The 21,563-nt window shown below is 45.5% G+C and overlaps 1 protein-coding gene across 2 annotated transcripts in view; it reads left to right on the forward strand.

Annotated features, from left to right (window-relative positions):
• GGNBP2 (gametogenetin binding protein 2) overlaps positions 1-21,563 on the forward strand; it is a 45,754-nt gene that overhangs the window by 6,293 nt on the left and 17,898 nt on the right. The window contains exons 2-7 of one of the 2 annotated variants that reach the window (XM_015824145.1): positions 7,584-7,664; positions 9,673-9,926; positions 12,338-12,436; positions 16,021-16,134; positions 17,842-18,051; positions 20,976-21,150. In XM_015824145.1, the coding sequence (XP_015679631.1) occupies positions 7,584-7,664; positions 9,673-9,926; positions 12,338-12,436; positions 16,021-16,134; positions 17,842-18,051; positions 20,976-21,150 (933 nt within the window). The remainder of the gene's footprint in view (positions 1-7,583; positions 7,665-9,672; positions 9,927-12,337; positions 12,437-16,020; positions 16,135-17,841; positions 18,052-20,975; positions 21,151-21,563) is intronic. The other variant, XM_015824144.1, reaches the window with a different exon arrangement.

Consider the following 21,563-nt stretch of genomic DNA (forward strand, 5'->3'; position numbering starts at 1 on the left):
TTAGTTCTAGGTTGCTTCTCTCCTTGCCAGGATTGTAGGAGTTTTGGGGCTGTTTAATGAAAAATTCGGGGTTTTGGTGATGCCTGCATCCTTATGCCGGATTGCACAGCATCTCCAGCTGCCTTGGAATAGCAGCCCCTGTCTTACACCAGGAGGATCTCTGAAGAGCTTCGTAGTTGTGCGTGAAGGTCTGGTTGTGCAAGGCAGCTCACACTGCCTGCCAATCCTCAGCCGAGCACCACCATGGTGCTCTGGAAATGGGACTGATATGAAAATAACTTCAGAAAGGTAGAGCGCAAGGCGTTAAAAGAATCTAAGGTCACTGTTGGATCTGTAGGTAGATTACATTTAAATATAACTTCTGACAATTATCTCAGAGCAGACCTGGGATTAGTTCTAAAAAGATACAGGAATGTGATTTGAAAATAGAACGGATGACTTAGCTTTACTGGACATGTTCAAGCTTGCCCGTCAAGGTTGATTTAATTTGGTTTCCTGCACTGTACAGCGGGTTGGGCTAGATGACCTCAAGGGAAGTTTTCCAGATCTTAAGATTCTATGAATCTCTGTAAGGGCCGGCAACGTAACTCTACTTACGACCACAGAAATCAGCTATGTTCCTGGATGGTCTTAATCAAGGGTCTTCAAACTTGGCCCTTTTATGACTTGTGGACTTCAACTCCCAGAATTCCTCAGCCAGCATGCCTGGCTAAGGAATTCTGGGAGTTGAAGTCCACAAGTATCAACGTATCAAGTCCATACGTATCAACCAGTCTTAATTATAATAATTATTCTCCAGGCCCTCAAGATAGTATATGGATAGTCCTTGACTTACAACAGTTCGTTTAGAGACAGTTCATAGTTACAATGGCACTGAAAAAAGTGACACGACCATTTTTCACACTTACCGTTGCAGCATAACCATGGTCATGTGATCTAAATTCAAACGCTTGGCACCTGACTCATATTTATGACGGTTACAGTGTCCCGGGGTCCTGTGATCCCCTTTTGGGACTTTCTGATAAGCAAAGTCAATGGGGAAGCTAGATTCGCTTAACAGCCATGTTACTAACTTAACAACTGCAGCGATTCATTTAACAACTGTGGTAAGAAAGGTTATAAAATGGGCAAAACCCATGGAACAAATGTCTTGCTTAGCAGTTTTGGTCATATGTTGAGGATTGCAGATGAGATGTATTATAGCAGTGGTGGCGAACCTATGGCACGTGTGCCAGAGGCGGCACTCAGAGCCCTCTCTGTGGGCACACACGCCGTTGCCCCAGCAGAGTTCGCCTGAGTAGCGAGCATGTGGTGTTTGGAAGCAATGGGGCAGGAAGTGAGCTAGCAAGTGGCATTGGCCCCCCGGGGATACCCCAAAGATGGCGAGGGACTGGTCCCTGCCACCCTGGTCCTGGTCCACCCACCCTAGCCACATGCACCCAGTCTGCCGTGACCACCACGTTTATGTTGGAACATGCCCACCCAGTGGGCCACACCCCTGCTCCCCCTGAGAGCACCACAATGCTGATGCGGTCCTGGCACTTTGCAATAAATAAGTGAGTTTTGGGTTGCAGTTTGGGCACTCGGTCTCTAAAAGGTTCGCCATCACTGTATTATAGTCTATGCTCAGTATTAGTACCGCTTTATAAAACACTAATAAGGCCACACCTGGAATACTGTAACCAATTTTGGACACCGTACTACCATAAAGATGTTGAGACCTTGGAAAAAGTTCAGAGAAGAGCAACTAAGATGATCAGAGGCCTGGAGACTAAAAGATACGAAGAACGGCTGCAGAACTTGGGTTTGGCTAGTCTAAAGAAAAGAAGAAACAGGGGAGACACGATAGCAGTGTTCCAGTATTTGAGGGGCTGCCACAAAGAAGAGGGCGTCAAACTATTCTCCAAAGCACCAGAGGGCAGGACAAGAAGCAACGGATGGAAACTCATCAACGAGAGAAGCAACCTGGAATTAAGGAGAAACTTCCTGACAATGAGGACAGTTAACCAGTGGAACAGCTTGCCTCTAGAAATTATGGGTGCTCCATCACTGGAGGTTTTTAAGAGGAAACTGGACATTCACCTGTCTGAAACGTATAAATTCTCCTGCTTGAGCAGAGGGTTGGATTAGAAGACCTCCAAGATCCCTTCCAGCTTCGATTCGATTCGATTCGATTCGATTCTCAGTCAGCAACAATTGATTTAACCTGTTGTACAAACCAGGTCATTGCATAAAAACCATGATATATATAATACCCTTAACCAAATCAGCTAAAAGCCTGGGGTCTGTACTGACATAACCAGTTAATCTCAATTATAGGTATTCTTCGGTTTATGACCATTCATTTAAGGACTATTCAAAGTTGCAACAGAAAAGGTGCTTTACAACCTGTTCTTGCAATTTTGACGGTCACATCACCCCCATGGTCACATGACTGCAATTCGGTGAGCATAGCTGCTGGTTCATACCTGTGATCGGTTACAATGTCCCGAGATCACATGATTGAGATTTGCGATCTTTTTTGCCAATTTCTGGCAAAAAAAGGAAAGTTCATTAGGGAACCTGGATTTACCTAGTTTATTATCCTAACAACCGCAGTAAAAATGGACTTAAAAAATCAGGTCCAGTCACATGATGACTCGCTTTACGACCAATTTATGACAAACACTCCCATCTCAATTGTGGCTGTAAGTCAAGGACTAAACTGCAGTGTCAACCTTGGCTGTTTTTTCCCCCCCGCAAGTCAGTATTTTTCCCAGCTGTTTGAAAACAGCCATTTTTTATTTGATTAATAAACATTTATTAGGAGTTATTATTTATTTATTACTAGCTTTAAGATGTACAGGTAGTCCTTGACCTACAACTACAACTGAGGCCAAAATTTCGGTTACTGAGCAGAGACATTTGTTAAGTGAGTTTGTGCCCCCATTTTACAATCTTTTTTGCCACAGTTGTTAAGTGAATCACTGCAGTTGTTAAGTTGGTAACACGGTTGGGAACCGAATTTGGCTTCCCCCGTTGACTTTGCTAGAAGGCTGCAAAAGGTGATGACGTGACCCCGGGGACATTGCAACCGTCATAAATGTGAGTCAGTTGCCAAGTGTCTGAATTTTGACCACGGGGGATGCTACAACGGTCGTCAGTGTGAAAAACGGTATATAAGTCACTTTTTTCAGTGTTGTTGTAAACTCGGTCACTAAATGAACTGTTGTAAGTCAAGGACTATCTGTACTGTATTGTTAGAAGGCAGTTTTGGTGCAGCTTTCCTTCTGGAGAGTCCCAAAGATGCTTTTTTCAGAAGGCAAATGGACTTTCTTGTTTTTCTTTGAAGACGTTTTGCTTCTCATCCAAGAAGCTTCTTCGGCTCTGACTGGATGGTGGGGAATGGAAGGATTCATACTCCTTGCAGACAGCTGGTCATTTACACTCTTTTAGAGAGTCCTTGAGGCCACCTGGAGGGTTACCTGTGTCCTCAGGGTCACCTGAGTGGTGCAAATGTTTGTGGAGCCTTCTTGGCTGCAGGATGTTTTCTGCCCTGGGTCCCTTCTGTGTTGAAAACAGGCACACAGGCTGTTGGGGATGAGTTTGTGTTGTCTGCATCTCAAACTGAAGCGCAAACGGTTCCTGTAGTCTGCAATGTTTTCTGGAAATCCATTTATACTCCTTCACCATTCGAAGGGTGTCCATCCCAAAGTGCACGGCTAAATGTCCATGGAGATTCTCAGTCATCCAGGTCAGGGTTGTCCCAAAGGTGCTTTTCCAGGAGGCAACTGGACTTTCTTCGGACTGGTCTTCAAAGAAAAAACAAGAAAGTCCAGTTGCCTCCTGAAAAAGCACCTTTGGGACAACCCTGACCTGGATGACTGAGAATCTCCATAGATAGAATAGGAATAGGAATAGAGCTGGAAGGGACCTTAAAGGTCTTCTAGTCCAGCCCGCCGCTTAAGCAGGAGGACCTATACCAGTGATGGTGAACCTTTTAGAGACCGAGTGCCCAAACTGCAACCCAAAACCTACTTATGTATTGTCAGGTGCTGGGTGGGCGTGGCCCATTGGGTGGGCGTGGCTGCGGTGGTAACGGCAGACTGGGTGGGACTAAAAAGTTCAATCAATCAATTCCAACTTTGCGAGATCTTTTTTTTCCCGCAAGAAGTTGAAATTGATTGATTGAACCTTTTTTTTTTTTTTGCACACGGCAGCAGAGGCCTAAAGCAAAAAGGTTTTATAATACCCAGCTGAAGGCCTAGGACTGGGGCGACGGTGCGCGTGCCCACAGAGAGGGCTCTGCGTGCCACAGGTTCGCCACCACGGCCCTATACCATCTCAGACAGCTTAGCTGGCTCAGGAATTCTGGGAGTTGAAGTCCACGAGTCATAAAAGAGCCAAGGTTGACTACCCCTGGTCTAGTCTCTTCTTAAAGATCTCCAGTGATGGAGCACTTGCAACTTCTGGTGGCAAGCTGTTCCACTGGTTGATTGTCCTCACTGTCAGGAAGTTTTTCCTTAATTCCAGGTTGCTTCTCTCTTTGATCAGCTTCCAACCCTTGTTTCCCGCCTCAGAGAATGCTTGCATAGAGAGGGCACCCTTCTTTACGATGTGAGGCAGAGGAATGTTGGATTAGATCAAAGGTCTTTCCTTTGCACTCGGTCAGAAGCGGACAAGATCCTTCCTCCAAGACCCTTGACCTCATCAAAGAACAAGTTGAGCAATCCACTTCAAAGATTTGGCACTGGGGGGCAAGGGTTAGTTGAGAGCAGGCCCTTGTGATCAGTGTGCTTCTTAGCCGTTAAATATTTATTTATTTAAAAATATTTATCCACCCGTCTTAACTTTTCAACAACTCTGGATGAACGTCCCATCCAAATTAAAAGACATCCAAATTAAAAGACCACAATTGAGGCCCACATTTCCGTTGCCAAGCACGGAAAAGGTGTGTTGCCGAGCGAGTCGTTTCCCATTTTACAACCCTTTTTGCCAGGGCTTCTTCAGCGAATCATGCAGTCATTAAGCAAATCATGCAGTCATGAAGCGAACCATGCAGTCATGAAGCGAATCTGGCATTCCTCCGTTGACTTTGCTTGTCAGTGGGTCGCATGACCCCGGGACACTACAACCATCATAAATACATGTCAGTTGCCAAGTGCCCGAATTTTGATCACGTGACCAATGGGATGGGGGAGGGCTGCAACGGTTGTGTGAAAAATGGTAAGCTTGCAAGTGACAATCCCAGGATCCTGGGACGTTACAACCCCTCGTAAACACATGCCGGTTGCCAAGCACCCTGAGGTTGACCGTGTGACTATGGGGATGCTGCTCCAGCCATCAGTGTGAGAACTGGCCATAAGTCACCTTTTTCAGTGCCGTGGTAACTTGGAACAGTCATTAAACGAATGGTTGTAAGTTGAGGACGATGCACCTGCATAAAATCATATTAAAACTATAAGCCAGTTGAATCGTAAAATGTTAAAAACAGTTTAGCACCCATTAGCATCAATCTGTGCTAAAGGGGCATCCACTAATTTTTTTCCCAACACTTAGGAGAAAAGGCAGATCTTCAAAGTCTTATGGAAAGTTAAAGCTTAAGAAGCCTGCCCAACTTCATGGGGTAGAATGCATCATAAGGCAGAGGTCCCCAACCTTTTGGGCACCAGGGACCGGTTCCGTGGAGAGAGGTTTTTCCATGGACCAGAGGGGACGTGGTTTTGTGTGTTGCCTGCATCCCGAGGATGGGGCTTTACTTGTTTGTGCGGCCCGGTTGCTGGCATGCCGTGGCCCGGTACCGGTCCAGAGACCGGGGGTTGGGGACCTCTTCCATAAGGCTGGGGCTGTCATGGAAAAGATGTGCTTCCTAGCTCCCATCAGATGACAATATTTAGGGGGAAGGGACCATATCTGACCTGGTAGGATGAGTAGATGTCTATAGGGAACAGCAGTCCTGCAGATAACCTGGCCCTGTGCCATCTAGGGCTTTAAAGGTAATGACCAGCACCTTGAATTGCACCCGGAAATAAATTGTCAGTACAGGTAGTCCTCGAGTTACGACCACAACAGAGCCCAAAATTTATGTCGCTAAGTGAAACATTTGTTAAACGGGTTTGCCACCATCGTTAAGTGAATCCTTGCAGTTGTGAAGTTAGTAGCACGGTTGTTAAGTGAATCTGGCTTCCCCATTGACTTTGCTTGTCAGAAGGTCACAAAAGCTGATCTTGTAACCCCGGGACACGGCGACCGTCATAAATAGGAGCCACTTGTCAAGCATCTGAATTTTGATCACGTGACCAAGGGGGTGCTGCAGTGGCGGTCAGTGTGAAAAATGGTCATAAGCCACTTTTTTTCAGGGCTGTTGTAACTTTGAATGGTCACTAAAGGAACTGTTGTAAGTTGAGGACTACCTGTATATATTCTGAAAAAATCTGAAATGAACTAGGTACAAAGAGCAGCCGGAATAAAATAGCAGGGGAGACATCGCTGAAAAATCCAGGCACCAGGCCTGCTAAATGGAGAAGGATATGTAATAGGAGGAAGGAAACGATGGCCACAACCATAAAATTGAGGTTGTGCTGCTTTCGTGTGCATTGTGACATATATATGTAGAAAAGGGGCGGGGCTTACATTGCTCCACCTTGGCCACCATTTTGAATTTTCGGAGCCCTCCCCTGCAGACACCCCTGGATAAAGGGACCTGGCTTAGAGGCTGCCAAAGGGACACCTGGGTTATTCTTGCTACTTCTGTGGATTTTCTCAAGTTGGGTACATTTGTTTAGTGACCGTTCAACGCCCCTGAAAAAAGGGGACTTACGACTGTTCTTCAGAGTTTCACGCAAACGGTCACTAAACAAATGATTGTAAGTCAAGGACTGTCCGCATTCCTTGTCTCCACTGATATATGAATCTAGTGACTTGAGCAGGGAGAGGTCTTCCAATGTGTGACTTTGGATAGATTGCCTCGAAGGAAGTGACAGAGTGACTACAGGTGGTCTCAATGTACGACCACAATGGAGCCCAACATTTATGTCGCTAAGTGAAACATTGGTTAAGTGAGTTTTGCCCCATTTTACAAATTTCCTTGCCACTATTGGTTAAGTGAATCATTGCAGTTGTTAAATTCGTAACATGGTTGTTAGTTGAATCTGGCTTCCCCATTGACTTTGCTTGTCGGAAGGCTGCTAAAGGGGATCACATGACCCCTGGGGACACTGAAACCATCACTAATATGAACCAGTTGGCAAGGGTCTGAATTTTAATTGTGACTGTGGGGGATGCTGCAACGGTCGGAAGTATGAGAAACGGTCCTAAGTCACTTTTTGCTGTGCTGTTGTAATTTTTAACACTCATTAAATGAACCGATGTACGTCGAGGACTACCTGTATGTGACTCGCAGACAAGGTCTTAAAATGGCCATGTCCGTTCTGCAGCATGGGCACCCTGCCAAAATCTTACCCTCACATCCGTGTGTTTTATGTAACGAACATCCCCCCAGTCAAAAGGGCTGCGGCGGAGACGGTACAAATAGTCCCTGTGGCCTCCACTCCTGCTTTTCTACCTGGTGCCAGAACTCAACTGTCCACGTTCTTTTCGTGCAGATGGTGATGGAATTTCCTGATAACATGCTAAGCCTCGATGGACATCAGCACAACGGAGCTCAGTTGAAGCAGTTCATTCAGGTACGGCAGTATCTTATGTTGCAAGATCCGAGGGCTGGGGCTTTAAAAAAATCACAAAGATGATTAGAGCAGGGATCCCCAACCTGTGGGCCGCGTCCCACTACTGGTCTGTGGCCTATTCACAACCGGGCTGCGTGAGTGGCTGGCTAATGGGTGTGTGTGTGTGTGTGCGCACAAATGCTCACAGCCCCACTCACGCGAGTATCACGGGTATTCGGGGGCCTCATACGAGCATCACAGGCGTTCTGGGTCTTGTGCGAGCTTTATGGGCCCACTCACATGAGCATCACAGGCATTTGGGGGCCTCATATGAGCATCACAGGCATTCTGGGCCTCGTGCAAGCTTTGTGGGCCCACGGGAGCGTCACAGGCATTTGCAGGCCTCACTCATACGAGCATCACAGGCGTTCTGGGCCTCATGCGAGCTTTGTGGGCCCACTCGCGCGAGCGTCACAGGCATTCGGGGGCCTCATACGAACGTCACAGGCGTTCTGGGCCTCATGCGAGCTTTGTGGGCCCACTTGCGCGAGTGTCATGGGCATTTGGGGCCCTCATACGAACGGTCACAGGCATTCAGGGCCTTGGGCGAGCTTTGTGGGCCCACTTGCGTGAGTGTCACAGGCATTTGGGGGCCTCACTGATATGAGCGTCTCAGACATTCTGGGCCTTGGGTGAGCTTTGTGGGCCCACTCACATGAGCGTCACGGGCATTTGGGGGCCTCATATGAGCACCACAGGCGTTCTGGGCTGTGTGCAAGCTTTGTGGGCCCACTTGCGCGAGCATTGTAGACGTTCGGGGCCTCACTTGCGTGAGCGGAATAACCCCTCAAGGCCTCGCACGCTTCACAGGCACTCTTGGCCCCACTCGCGCAAGGAACAGTGTCCGTGCATGTGTGCACCATGTGCCTGCTGCACCCACAAAATCATCCCCCCTCCCGGGCTGCCAAACCTGGAAAAGTTGGGAAATTCTGGATTAGAGGACTGGAGACTAAAGTAGATGAAGAACTTGAATTTGATCCTGGCGGAAGGCTGATTGACTCAGCCTTCCATCCTTCTGAGGTCGGCAAAATGAAGACCCACATTGTTGGGGGCAATAGGCTGACTCTGTAAACCGCTTAGAGAGGGCTGTAAAGCATTGTGAAGCGGTATATAAGTCTAAGCGCTATATATATAGCTTGTGATTTTTATATATTATTTGTGGCCACCCAGAGATGTTTGTTTAAGATGGAATGTTGCATCCAGTTTTGTCATCACAATATAAAGATGTTAAAACTCTAGAAATTGTGCAGAGAAGAGCAACAAAGATGATTAGGGGACTGGAGGCTAAAACATATAAGGAACAGTTGCTGGAATTGGGTATGTCTAGTTTAATGAAGAGAAGGACGAGGGGGGACATGATAGCAGTGTTCCAATATCTCAGGGGCTGCCCCAAAGAAGAGGGAGTCAAGCTATTCTCCAAAGCGCCTGAAGGCAGGACAAGAAGCAAGGGATGGAAACTCATCAAACGGGAAACAACCTAGCACTGAGGAGAAATTTCCTGACAGGTAGAATCAGTGGAACAACTTTGCCTCCAGAAGTGGCTGCTCCAACACTGGAGGTTTTTAAGAAGAGACTGGACAGCCATCTATCTGAAATGGCTTAGCCCAGGGGTAGGCAACCTTGGCTCTTTTATGACTCGTGGACTTCAACTCCCAGAAATCCTGAGCCAGAATGACTCAGCTTGGAAACCTCTCCCTTTCCCCTCAGCATGGCTGGCTCAGGAATTCTGGGAGTTGAAGTCCACGAGTCATAAAAGAGCCAAGGTTGCCTACCCCTGGTATAGGGTTTCCTGCCTGAGCAGGGAGTTGGACTAGAAGACCTCCAAGGTCCCTTCCAACTCTGTTACTCTATTAAGATGCGTGGCTGTATAAATTTTGCAAACCAACAAGCAAACAAACATACTTTCCTAACTACAGCAGTCTGTACTGCCCTGAACCGCTTTAAACCGTTTCCTCTTTCCCCTCTCCAGAGGCATAGCATGCTGAAGCAGCAAGATTTGAACATCGCCATGATGGTGACGTCACGTGAAGTCCTGAGCGCCCTTTCTCAGCTTGTCCCCTGTGTTGGCTGCCGCCGTAGCGTGGAGCGCCTCTTCTCTCAGCTGGTGGAGTCCGGCAACCCCGCCCTCGAGCCCCTCACGGTCGGGTCAAAGGGAATCCTTTCTGTCACTCCGAGCTGCATGAGGGATGCAAAGAAGCTTTACACGCTTTTCTATGTGCATGGGTAAGATCACTGAGGGCCAGCATCTTGCCATATCACTCAGGAGTGGGTGGGGAGATTTTTTTTTTTTTTTTTTAAGGGGAAAGCCTTCATAAAGCTGTCTCCATACAAGTAGCCGTCAACTTACGACCACAGTTAAGCCCAAAATTTCTGTTGCTAAGCAAGACACTTGTTAAGTGAGTTTTGCCCCATTGAGTGACCTTTCTTGCCACAGTTGCTAAGTGAATCACTGCAGTTGTTAAGTTAGTAACATGGTTGTTAAGTGAATCTGGCTTCCCCATTGACTTTGCTTGTCAGAAAGTCGCAAAAGGTGATCGCAAGACCCCGGGGACACTGCCACCGTCATAAATACGAGCCAGTTGCCAAGTGCCCGATTTTTGATCACATGACCATGGGAAGGCTGCAATGGTTGTGTGAAAACTGGTAATAAGTCATGTTTTTCAGTGCCATTGTAACTTTGAATAGTCACTAAATGAATGGTTGTAAGGCGAGGACTGCTGTATTTGCATGATCCACTAAGCTGACTTTGGTGCTAAACTGGTTAAGTCACATCGGTTGGATGCCAGGCAAGATAGCAAAACTATGAGGAGCGGTAATTTGTTCCCTATGTTCCCCTATGCTATCCATCTGGTAAACTCACAAGATTCATTTTTCTCGCCAGATATATGTATACATCTGAACTAGACTATGTTGTTTCTCTGGGCCACATATATATGTGTATATGGGTATATGCATAATCTTATTTATTCATTTTTGTCATGTTTATGTGGTGTATATTGGAAGTTACCCTTTGAGAGCTGTATGCAACGAAATCTCATTTTAATGTATGCTGGTTAGTGTACATTTAAAGTGACAAAGTTCTATTCTATTCTACTTCTATTCTACTCTACTCTACTCTACTCTACTCTACTGTATTCATTTGTTTTTATCCTCCATTTTCTTGGCTGTCTGGCTATTAGCTGCTCATAGTTGCCATGACCCATGAGACAGATAGCATATAAATTTTAACAAATGAATAAAGTAGTAAGCAGATTTGAGGCAGGCGTAAGTCCTTCAAGAGGGAACTTGCAAAAAATTGCATAAATTGTACAGTCCCGAGATAGAGGGAAGTGGGAGGGGGGAATCAAGATCACCCTATCTTGATTTTTGTTTAATGTAAGATGAGATGGAGAGAAACCTGGACAGGTCTTCAAGATTCTGTTAATAAAGTAGTTGCACTCCTGGAAAATTTATCTCACCTGTTCTTTGAATTGGCCTGCCTTGAAGGGTTGACACCAGCAAACTCCACCAGGTTTTTTATTTATTTTTTTATAGTTTCATTTAAAAAACATTTAACCTTTTCTGATCTGACCCATTTGAAGACCTTTTTGTCTCCCATTCACTTTTTATCTATTCATCCCTCCCTCCATCTATTCGTCCATCCATCCATCTATCTATCCATCTGTCCATCTCTCTATGTGCTCAATCTATCTCTTTCCTATGAGCAACAATGGATCCTTTACAACTTGTGGACTGGCTCAGGAATTCTGGGAGTTGGTCCACAGGATGTAAAGGGGCCATAGCTGCCCACCCCTGTTTTGTCAAATTTAGTGATTGCCCAATTCACCTTCTGTGCAGAGTGGGAAAAGAATCATAGATACATTGGGGTAGAGTGACTTCATTTGTGGCCACTCCAAGATTTGGCTGAAGGCTGGAATAGGAAAATAACCATAGATGAACCTCTGACTGCACCCTGGCGGGTCTTGATCTAGGCAAGTCAGTCAGCCAATGACAAGCTATGGTTTCCTACGGGGATTATGCCACTCCTTTACCCACAGATTATTACATAGTCCACACCTAAACCTCACACTAGCCGCAATCCCAAGATAGCTGTCGACATCCTGCAAATGCAGGTAGACTTAACAACCACAACTGAGTCCAAAATTTGTGCTGTTAAGCAAGAAAGCTGTTAAGTGAGTTTGCCCCACTTTATGACCTTTCTTGCCACAGTTGTTAAGTGAATCACAGCAGTTGTTAACTTAGTGATCCAGTCGCTAAGTGAATCTGGCTTCCCCATTGACTTTGCTTGTCAGAAGGTTGCAAAAGGGGATCACATGACCCCCGGGACACTGCAACCATCACAAATACAAGTCAGTTGCCAAGCATCTGAATTTTGATCATGTGACCCCATGGGGATAATGCAACGGTCGTAAGGGTGAAAAAGTCACTTTTTTCAGTGCCATTGTAACTTTGAACGGTCACTAAATGAACTGTTGTAAGTTGAGGACTACCTGTAGAGTTAGAGTTTATGAAAGAGCAACTTTAGTGGGACTTCATACAAAATCATGTTGGATGAGAAATATAATGTTTGAATGGGCTTCTCCGGGTTTTTTTTTTTAAGTGTTTTTTTTTCCATCCCCCCCCTCTCCCCAAAGGTCCAAATTAAATGAAATGATTGATGCAATTCCGAAAAGTAAGAAGAACAAGCGGTGCCAATTGCATTCGTTGGACACACACAAACCGAAACCCTTGGGGTAAGTGTTAATAAAAAAGCACACCCACGAAACGGGTGCCAGTCTGTCGTTTTTGGGGGGGCACACCTTGGCAGGAAGTGGCTTAGTTGGTAAACAGCTGGATGTAGAAAAGAAGAAGAAATGGACAAAATAATGGTGCTTTTGTGCCTGCTGGCCTCAAACTGTAATGTTAAAAAAACAGAGTTAAAAACAGACTTTCTCTACCAATGAAAAATTAGGAGTATAAAAACCCCTGGTGAAGGTTGGCACCAGTAATTGCCCATTTGTGGCACCGTCTTAATGGAAATCTTCCCTAGCCAGCCAACATCGTGGGTGAAAACAAGCAATTTAACCCATTTTAGTGATATTTTTACCCCCCAAAAATGTTGTATCAGGGCAAGCATTGTGTTTATTTTTGGGGTGTGCGTGCAGTTGGAAGTGACAGCATCGGGGATGTAAAATTGAATTCCCCCCCCTTCTACAAAACATTTTCTGGGGATCTCAGACTTCCCATATGAACGGTAATAAAAATTACAGTCAATTTTTGTAATAGAAATCAACTCCGTGGTTTCAGAGTATACAGGGAGTCCTCGACTTACGATCACCGCTGAGCCCAACATTTCTCTTGCTAAGTGAGGCAGCTGTTAAGTGGGTTTTGCCCCGTTTCACGACCTTTCTTGCCACAGTTGGTAAGTGAATTGCTGCGGTTGTTTAACTGGTCACACGGTTGTTAAGTGAATCTGGCTTCCCCATTGACTTTGCTTGTCAGAAAGTCACAAAAGGGGATCACAGGAACCCCCGGGACACTTCAACCGTCATAAATATGAATCGCTTGCCAAGCATCTGAATTTTGATCACATGACCACGGGGATGCTCTAATGATCGTAAGTGTGAAAAATGGTCATGTCACTTTTTTCAGTGCCGTTGTAACTTTGAACAGTCACTAAATGTAGCATCGTAAGTCGAAGACTGCCTCTAGACAACAAGCTCTGACTTTTCCCTCCAGTCTCTTTTAGTGGAAATTCAATTTTAACTCCTCTTCGGTGGCAGGGAGGCACGTTTTTAAGCATTATGATTCACGCTTATGGGGCTGTTCAGTGGTTACCAAATTTCCAGGCCTATTTGGCTTTTTTCTTCTTCTGTTAATTGCTCTGCTTGTCCGTTCTAAGCCTGCGTGGCTCCTTTGATGCCGTTATGGGGCCTTGCCCTTTTATTTTTGTCGATTAGTTGAGCAGAGTACAATAACCGCAGATGGAGGCCTGGTTGTTCCACACCTGTGGCATAATCAATTTTCTGTTTTGTGAGGGTTTTAAACGTGGGTCCGTGAAGGGCTAAGGAGGCCTAAGGATCCACAAAAGAAATGCATCCATTGACCCAGTGGTAATACATCTGAATTCTTCTTTTAATGCTGTATACCCTAGCGAAGGGAACGGTAGCACCCCGAGCACAGAGAAGTTAGGTGCAGATAAAAGATCTAGCGAAGAAGACAGGAAGGAGAGCAAGTGTAGGATCACTTTCTACTGTGGACCTTTCCAGGGAGCCAGCAGGTAAACCATATCGGAAAATATTGAATTGTTTGCTTCTTAAATAGGGTGACGCGGTGGCTCAGTGGGTTAAGACGCTGGGCTCGTCGGCTGGAAAGCCAGCAGCCCGGGTTCAAGACCCGAGCGCCACACAACAGGGGCGAGCTCTCGTCCTCACCTCAGCTCCAGCCAACCCCGCAGTTCGAAAGCACACAAAGGCGAGCAGATCCCGGTAGTCCTTGACTTACGACCACAACTGAGGTCAAAATATCTGCTGCGAAGTGAGACATTTGTTAAATGAGTTTGCCTCACTTTACAATCTTTCTTGACACAGTTGTTAAGTGAATCACTGCAGTTGTGAAGTTAGTAGCACAGTTGTTAAGTGAATCTGGCTTTCCCCCATTGACTTTGCTTGTCAGAAGGTTGCAAAAGGGGATCACGTGACTCGTGGGGATACTGCAACCGTCACAAATATGAGTCAGTTGCCAAGCGTCTGAATTTTGATCGCGTGACCGATGGGGATGCTGCAAAGGTCATAAGTGTGAAAAACGTTCGTAAGTTAGGTTTTTCAGTACTGCCATAACTTCGAACGGTCACGAAACAAACTGTTGTAAGTCGAGGACTACCTGAAATAGGTACCACTTCGTTGGGAATGTAACAGCGTTCCATGGCATCACACTGGCCACACGACCGAGGAAATGTTTTCGGACAGCGCTGGCTCAGTGGCCTTGAAACAGACTTGATCACCACTCCTGATCGTCGGCAACTCTTAGCGGAGTAAAATGTACAGGGACTCCTTTATCCCTTTTGATTGTTCCTTAAACACCCGGTTGTGTAGATTTCATGCAAAAACCAGGTAAAACAGAACACAAACGCTCCTCATAATTTTCAAAGGGCCAAACTTATAATGATTAAAAAAAAAAAACAACACTTGTAAAAACAGCAATAAGCAAGAAATTGAGAAGTTTGACGTTACCGGTCATAAGTCACTTTTTTTTCTGTGCCGTTGTAACTTCAAACGCTCACCAAATGAATGGTTGTAAACCGAGGACTACCTATATGGTCATAAGTCATAATGTTCATAAAATGGGGTCTGTCATGTGACCGACCTGATTTTATGGCTTTTTTGCCAGCAGTTCTTCAGCAAACACACCGTTAGCTGTTGTGTGGTTTTGCCTGGAAGAAAGTGCTGTTTTTCAGCAAAATCATTGTAAAACACAGTCCTGTGCCCGTGGGACATGTCGAACTATTGAGGGTCCAAAATATGGTCATGTGACTGGGGGTGTGTGATCATTGAAACTTTGGATTCTAGTCATAAATCCTCTTTTCCAGTTCTGCTGTAACTTCAAATGATTGTTAAGTCACCAGTCATAAGTCAAGGGATCCCTATAAATCGGGTTGGAAACCTTGGTTCTTTTATGACTCGTGGACTTCAACTCCCAGAATTCCTGAGCCAGCCATGCTGAGGAGAAATGGAGAGGTTTCCATGCTGAGCCAGGCCGGCTCAGGAATTCTGGGAGTTGAAGTCCACGAGTCATAAAAGAGCCAAGGTTGCCTACCCCTGCTCTAGATCAGTAGTAGGCAACCGTGGCTCTTTTATGACTCGTGGACTTCAACTCCCAGAATTCCTGGGCCAGCCACGCTGAGGAGAAATGGAGAGGTTTCCATGCTGAGCCATGCTGGCTCAGGAATTCTGGGAGTTGAAGTCCACCAGTCATAAAAGAGCCAAGGTTGCCTACCCCTGCTCTAGATCAAAACCAACCTCTCGCAAGCTATTGGAAACTGTTAGGTTTCCCTGACATGTGAATGCCGCAGAACCATGGTTATTTAATTCTCCTGGCTTCATATTCGGTGCTCCCCCCTGAGTATGGGATGCAGCCCGTTGCGTCGCTGTGCTGAATGTGGGTGTGTGTGGCTTTGTGGTCTTTTCTCCAGCTTGTACAGGTTTTCCATTTTTCTGTATTTTTTGTAATATTGAACGCCATCCAGACGCAGGTGAGGTGGATGGCCATATACATTCCCTAAATAAATATTCTCTGTCTCTCTCTCTTTTTTTTTTTTTTTTTTTTGCTCCTTCCTCAGAGGCTGCTGGATGGATATATGGGAACTCATGTCCCAGGAATGTCGAGATGAAGTCGTCTTAATCGATTCTAACTGTCTGTTAGAAACACTAGAAACTTACCTGCGGAAGCACAGGTGAGTGTCTGGGATTGGAAACGGCCTTTTCCTTCTCTTCCTGTTCGGCATTTTACTCCGCGTGGTCAGTAATGGAGCGTCTGGGGGCGGATTTAAAGGAAATTAATCCAGTTATAGGAACTTTGAAGGAAATCAACCCTGCCTGTTCTCTGGAAGGACAGAGCCCGAAGATCAAATACTTTGGCCACCAAATGGGGAAGGCAGGACTCCTCGGAGAAGACCCTGATATTGGGAAAAGATGGAAGGCCAAAGGAGAAGGGACCGCAGACAGTGGTGGGATTCAAATATGTGAACAACCGGTTCTCTGTGTGGATGCCGCTTCCGGAAGTCCATTCTGGGCCTGGGCAACAAAAAATTAGCTACCGGTTCTGCCAAACTGGTGCAAACCAGCTGAATCCCACCACTGACCGCAGAGCACGAGGTGGTTAGATAGTGTCATGGACACAAGGACTGTGAATTTGGGCCTGGCATGTTGTGGTCTGTGGGATTGTGAAGAGTCAGACACGACTCAGCGTCTGAATAACAACTCGGCAGTTTTTAATTTTTTTTTTTAGATTATTTTGATCAGCCTCTCAGGAGCCTACAAACTCCTTTACGGGTTGTCCTCGACTTACGACCAGCATTGAGCTAAAACATTCTGTTGCAAAGCGAGACAGTTGTTGAGTGAGTTTTGCCCGATTTCACGACCCGTCTTTCCACAATGGTTAAATGCATCACTGCACTTGTTAAGTTATTAAGTGAATCTGCTTCTTCCTGGACTCTCCCTGTATATTTCAAAATGAGGACCCAGACTGTTGGGAGCAATGTGCTGACTCTGTAAACCGCTTAGAGAGGGCTGTAAAGCACTGTGACGTGGTATATAAGTCTAAGTGCTATTTCTGTTGCTATTTTTCAGTGTGGTTGTAACTCTGGACAGTCACTAAATAATTGGTTGTAAGTCGAGGACTACCTGTACATCCAATTATTGATCACCATGAAAACTGCATCTGGCAAATGTCTTTCCATTAAGGATTTCTCCCTTAAAACATGTCTTTCTATCAAGTAGTTTCACTCTTTTTTTAGAAAAAAATACACACCATACTCTAATTCCCTTTTTTGAACTAGGTTTTTAAAAAGACATACTCTAATTCCCTTTTCTGAACTAGATTTTTTAAAAAAACATACTCTAATTCCCTTTTCTAAACTAGGTTTTAAAAAAGACATACCGGTACTCTAATTCCCTTTTCTGAACTAGGTTTTAAAAAAAGACATACTCTAATTCCCTTTTCTGAACTAGGTTTTAAAAAAGACATACTCTAATTCCCTTTTCTGAACTAGGTTTAAAAAAAAGACATACTCTAATTTCCTTTTCTGAATTAGGTTTTAAAAAAGACATACTCTAATTCCCTTTTCTAAACCAGGTTTTAAAAAAGACATACTCTAATTCCCTTTTCTAAACCAGGTTTTAAAAAGACACTCTAATTCCCTTTTCTGAACTAGGTTTTAAAAAGACATACTCTAATTCCCTTTTTTGAACTAGTTTGAAAAAAGACATACTCTAATTCCCTTTTCTAAACTAGGTTTTAAAAAAGACATACTCTAATTTTCTTTTCTGAACTAGGTTTTTAAAAAAAGATACTCTAATTCCCTTTTCTGAACTAGGTTTAAAAAAAAAGGCACACTGTAAAAGACATACTATAATTCCCTTTCTTTTTTTTCCTGAACTAGGTTTTGCACCGACTGCAAAAACAAAGTCTTGCGGGCTTACACCATCCTGATCGGCGAGCTGGACTGCAGCAAGGAGAAAGGTTATTGTGCCACCCTTTACGAGGGCCTGCGCTGCTGCCCCCACGAGCACCACATTCATGTCTGCTGCGAGACCGACTTCATCGCCCACCTCCTCGGCCGAGCCGAACCCGAGTTCGCAGGAGGGTACGAGTATGTAATTGGCTAGACTGGGCTTTCTAGCGCTTTTGCTTCTATTTCTCAAAGAAAATGTATATTTCTGTCTCAAAGATATACATTGTGAGAGCGGGTCTGCCGCACCTCCCTCTCGGCCTGCCATGCTGCTGGCCCTCATTGACTCAAGGGGCCTTCTGAGTGGCTTTGCTCGGTGCTGCTGGGACCTGGGTTCGCCACGCAAGCCAAAGAAACGATGTCCTTTGCAAGCAGTGGTTTTATAAGGGGTTCTCTGGGGAATCTCTTTTCTCAATCTGCCCGTAATCCAGTTTAGTCTAGTGCCAGGAGTCTTCAAACTTGGCCTTTTTATGACTTGTGGACTTCAACTCCCAGAATTCCTCAGCCAGCATGCCTGGCTGAGGAATTCTGGGATTTGAAGTCCACAAGTCATAAAAGGGCCAAGTTTGAAGACCCCCTGGTCTAGTGGTTAAGGCACCAGGCTAGAAAGCAGAAGACTGTGAGTTCAATCCAGCCTTAGCCATGAAAAGCAGCTGGGTGATTTTGGGCCAATCACCAGGAGACAGTGAGTTCTAATCCCGCCTTAGCATGAAAGCCAGCTGGGTGACTTTGGGCCAATCATCAGGAGACAGTGAGTTCTAATCCCGCCTTAGCATGAAAGCCAGCTGGGTGACTTTGGGCCAATCATCAGGAGACAGTGAGTTCTAATCCCGCCTTAGGCATGAAAGCCAGCTGGGTGACTTTAGGCCAATCATCAGGAGACAGTGAGTTCTAATCCTGCCTTAGGCATGAAAGCCAGCTGGGTGACTTTAGGCCAATCACCAGGAGAAAAGTCAGTTCTAATCCCGCTTTAGGCATGAAAGCTGGCTGGGTGACTTTGGGCCACTCATTCTCTCTCAATCCAGCCCACCTCACAGGGTTGTTGTGGGGAAAGTAGGAGGAGGAAGGTATGTTTTGAGTTAGTTATAAAAAAAATAAAGGCAGGATATAAATCAATAACTCCATCTCTGATCCTGGTAAACAAACGGTGCAGAATGCTTTCGGGTCAACACATTCCAACCTCTAACTCAGGGGTAGGCAACCTCGGCTCTTTTATGACTCGTGGACTTTGACTCCCAGAATTCCTGAGCCAGCTAAGCTGAGCTAAGCTGGCTCAGGAATTCTGGGAGTTGAAGTCCACGAGTCATAAAAGAGCCAAGGTTGACTACCCCTGCTCTAACTCAACCACTGAACTATCCTACAACTTGGCAGCAAGCCATTTTGACTTCAAAATGCTTCTGATGGTGTTGCCATGACCCATTTCCACAGGAACAATCCGTGAAGTGGGTATGTGGGGCCTCTTAACAATGCTCTGAGCTCTAAGCACATATAAGCACTTATAAGCAGCATCCCTAATACCAGGAAGCGAGCTTCTTAACGATCTTCTCGGCTGTCCTTACCACTCTCTGTATGGACCTTCTATCTGAGGCTCTGCTGCCACCAAACCAGACAGTGATGCAGTTTGTTAAGACGCTCTCCAGGGTGCCTCTGTAAAAAAGTGGCCAGGACAGAAGGAGAAAGATGTGCTCTCCTAAATAAGCAAACCCACAGAGGGGTGTCACTAATGTGTTTATTAAAGCAAGTTGGCTGTCTGTTTTTTTCCATTTAAAAGTGAAAAAGAAGGTTCAATCTCCCCCCCGCCCCCCCCAAAAAACACCACCTTTACCAGCATGGTTTTTGAGATGTTTTCAAGGAGTTGGGTAAATGAATATATATATATATATTTTGCATGGATTCCTTTTGAAAAGTAATTTGGGCTTTCCAAATCGGCTTAAGCTATTTGCACCAACTGCTTCATGGATTGCTTGTTCTGTCTCTCCCTTGTGGTACCCAGGTAGTCCTCGACATACAGTCAATAGTTTAGTGATTGGAGTTACAACAGCACTGAGAAAAAGTCATTTAGGACCAGTGGTGGGATTCAGATATGTGAACAACTGGTTCTCTCTGTGGATGCCATTTCCGGAAGTCCATTCTAGGCCTGGGCAACAAAAAATTAGCTACCAGTTCTGTCGAAGTGGTGCGAACTGGCTGAATCCCACCACTGTTTAGGACCATTTTTAACATTTATGACTTCAGGTGCCAGAATTCTTCGCAATGGCCGTGCGGTCAGTGGAATTCTGGGAGTTGAAGTCCACCAAGAAGAAATGGCCGAGGTTGGGAAACACTGCTCTAAAGGGATACAAACTCGCCAATTAGAAATGAATTGTCATCGGAAATTAAACAGCCACGTTGGAGATCACTTCTCTCCAGTGGCATTCAGAAAGGGATATTGAGAGGGACAAGTTGGCAGGCCCAAGATCACGATCCACAGCCCATCCCTCATATCCATACATCAGCACTGCACAGATCCACAAAAAGGGTGTGGCTCGGATGATGGGTGGAATTTTGGTCCCTGAGCGATGCAATTATTAAGCGAGTCATCACACGATTGGATCCGATTTTATAACTATTTTTATCCCAAACATTAAACGAATAAAATAAACAAACAAGCAAGCAAGCAAGCAGACAAATCCTGTGGTCATTCAGGGAATCACATAGTCCTTAATCAAATCCGGCTTCCCCAGTTTATTTTGCGGCCGGGAAGGTGGCAAATCGCGATCGTGGGACCACGACACAGTTCGTCCAGTCGTAAATGTGAGTCCGTTGCCACCCAAATTGCAATCATGTGACTTCAGGGGCGATGGTCATAACCTTGAGGACGGGCCGTAAGTTGGTTGTTGTTGTTTTTTGAGGCCGTCGTAAGTTCGAACTGTCATTAAACGAACGGTCCCGAGTCAAGGACTACCTGGACACACAGATTACGAAAAGCCAGTGCTGAAAACTCCTAAAAATAATTTTTGAGTTACAAAAGGAGAATTGCCCGCCTTAGGACCCTCTTGCCACGTTTTTTTTTTTGTTTCCCCCAGGAGACGAGAAAGACACGCGAAGACAATAGACATTGCCCAAGAAGAGGTTCTCACCTGCTTGGGCATCCACCTTTATGAACGGCTGCACCGCATCTGGCAGAAGCTGCGGGCCGAGGAACAGACGTGGCAGATGCTTTTCTATCTGGGAGTCGATGCTTTGCGCAAAAGCTTTGAGGTAGCCTCTCTGTTTCCTTGCTTACCTGGAGGGAAAGAAACAGGAAGTTTCTTCGTGACCTTTCTTGGCGATCCCTGGGAATAGAAATCGGCTTCTCTGGGCTGCAAAATCCCTGCTTTCTCCCTTAAAGAATCTTGTTATCAATAGAAGAGAATATTTGTGGCTCAGGAATGAACTGTGGAGCCCTTGGCGCTCTCTGAGCTTGGTCGTTTTCTTGCAGACATTTCGTTACCCAGCTAGGTAACATCATCAGTGTTAGAAGGGAGTGGGGAGAGAGCAAACAGCCAAGCTCAGAGAGCATCAAGTACCCCACATTATAGTTCCAAAAATCAGGGCTCTGGTAGCCCTTTTTCCACTAACCTTACAATTGTTATTCAAAGGCATCAGCTTTTATGAGCTGTAGCCTTTTAATA

This window comes from Protobothrops mucrosquamatus, unplaced genomic scaffold, assembly GCF_001527695.2.
Source record: "Protobothrops mucrosquamatus isolate PMUCROS unplaced genomic scaffold, P.Mucros_1.0 scaffold2139, whole genome shotgun sequence".
Taxonomy (NCBI): Eukaryota; Metazoa; Chordata; class Lepidosauria; order Squamata; family Viperidae; genus Protobothrops; species Protobothrops mucrosquamatus.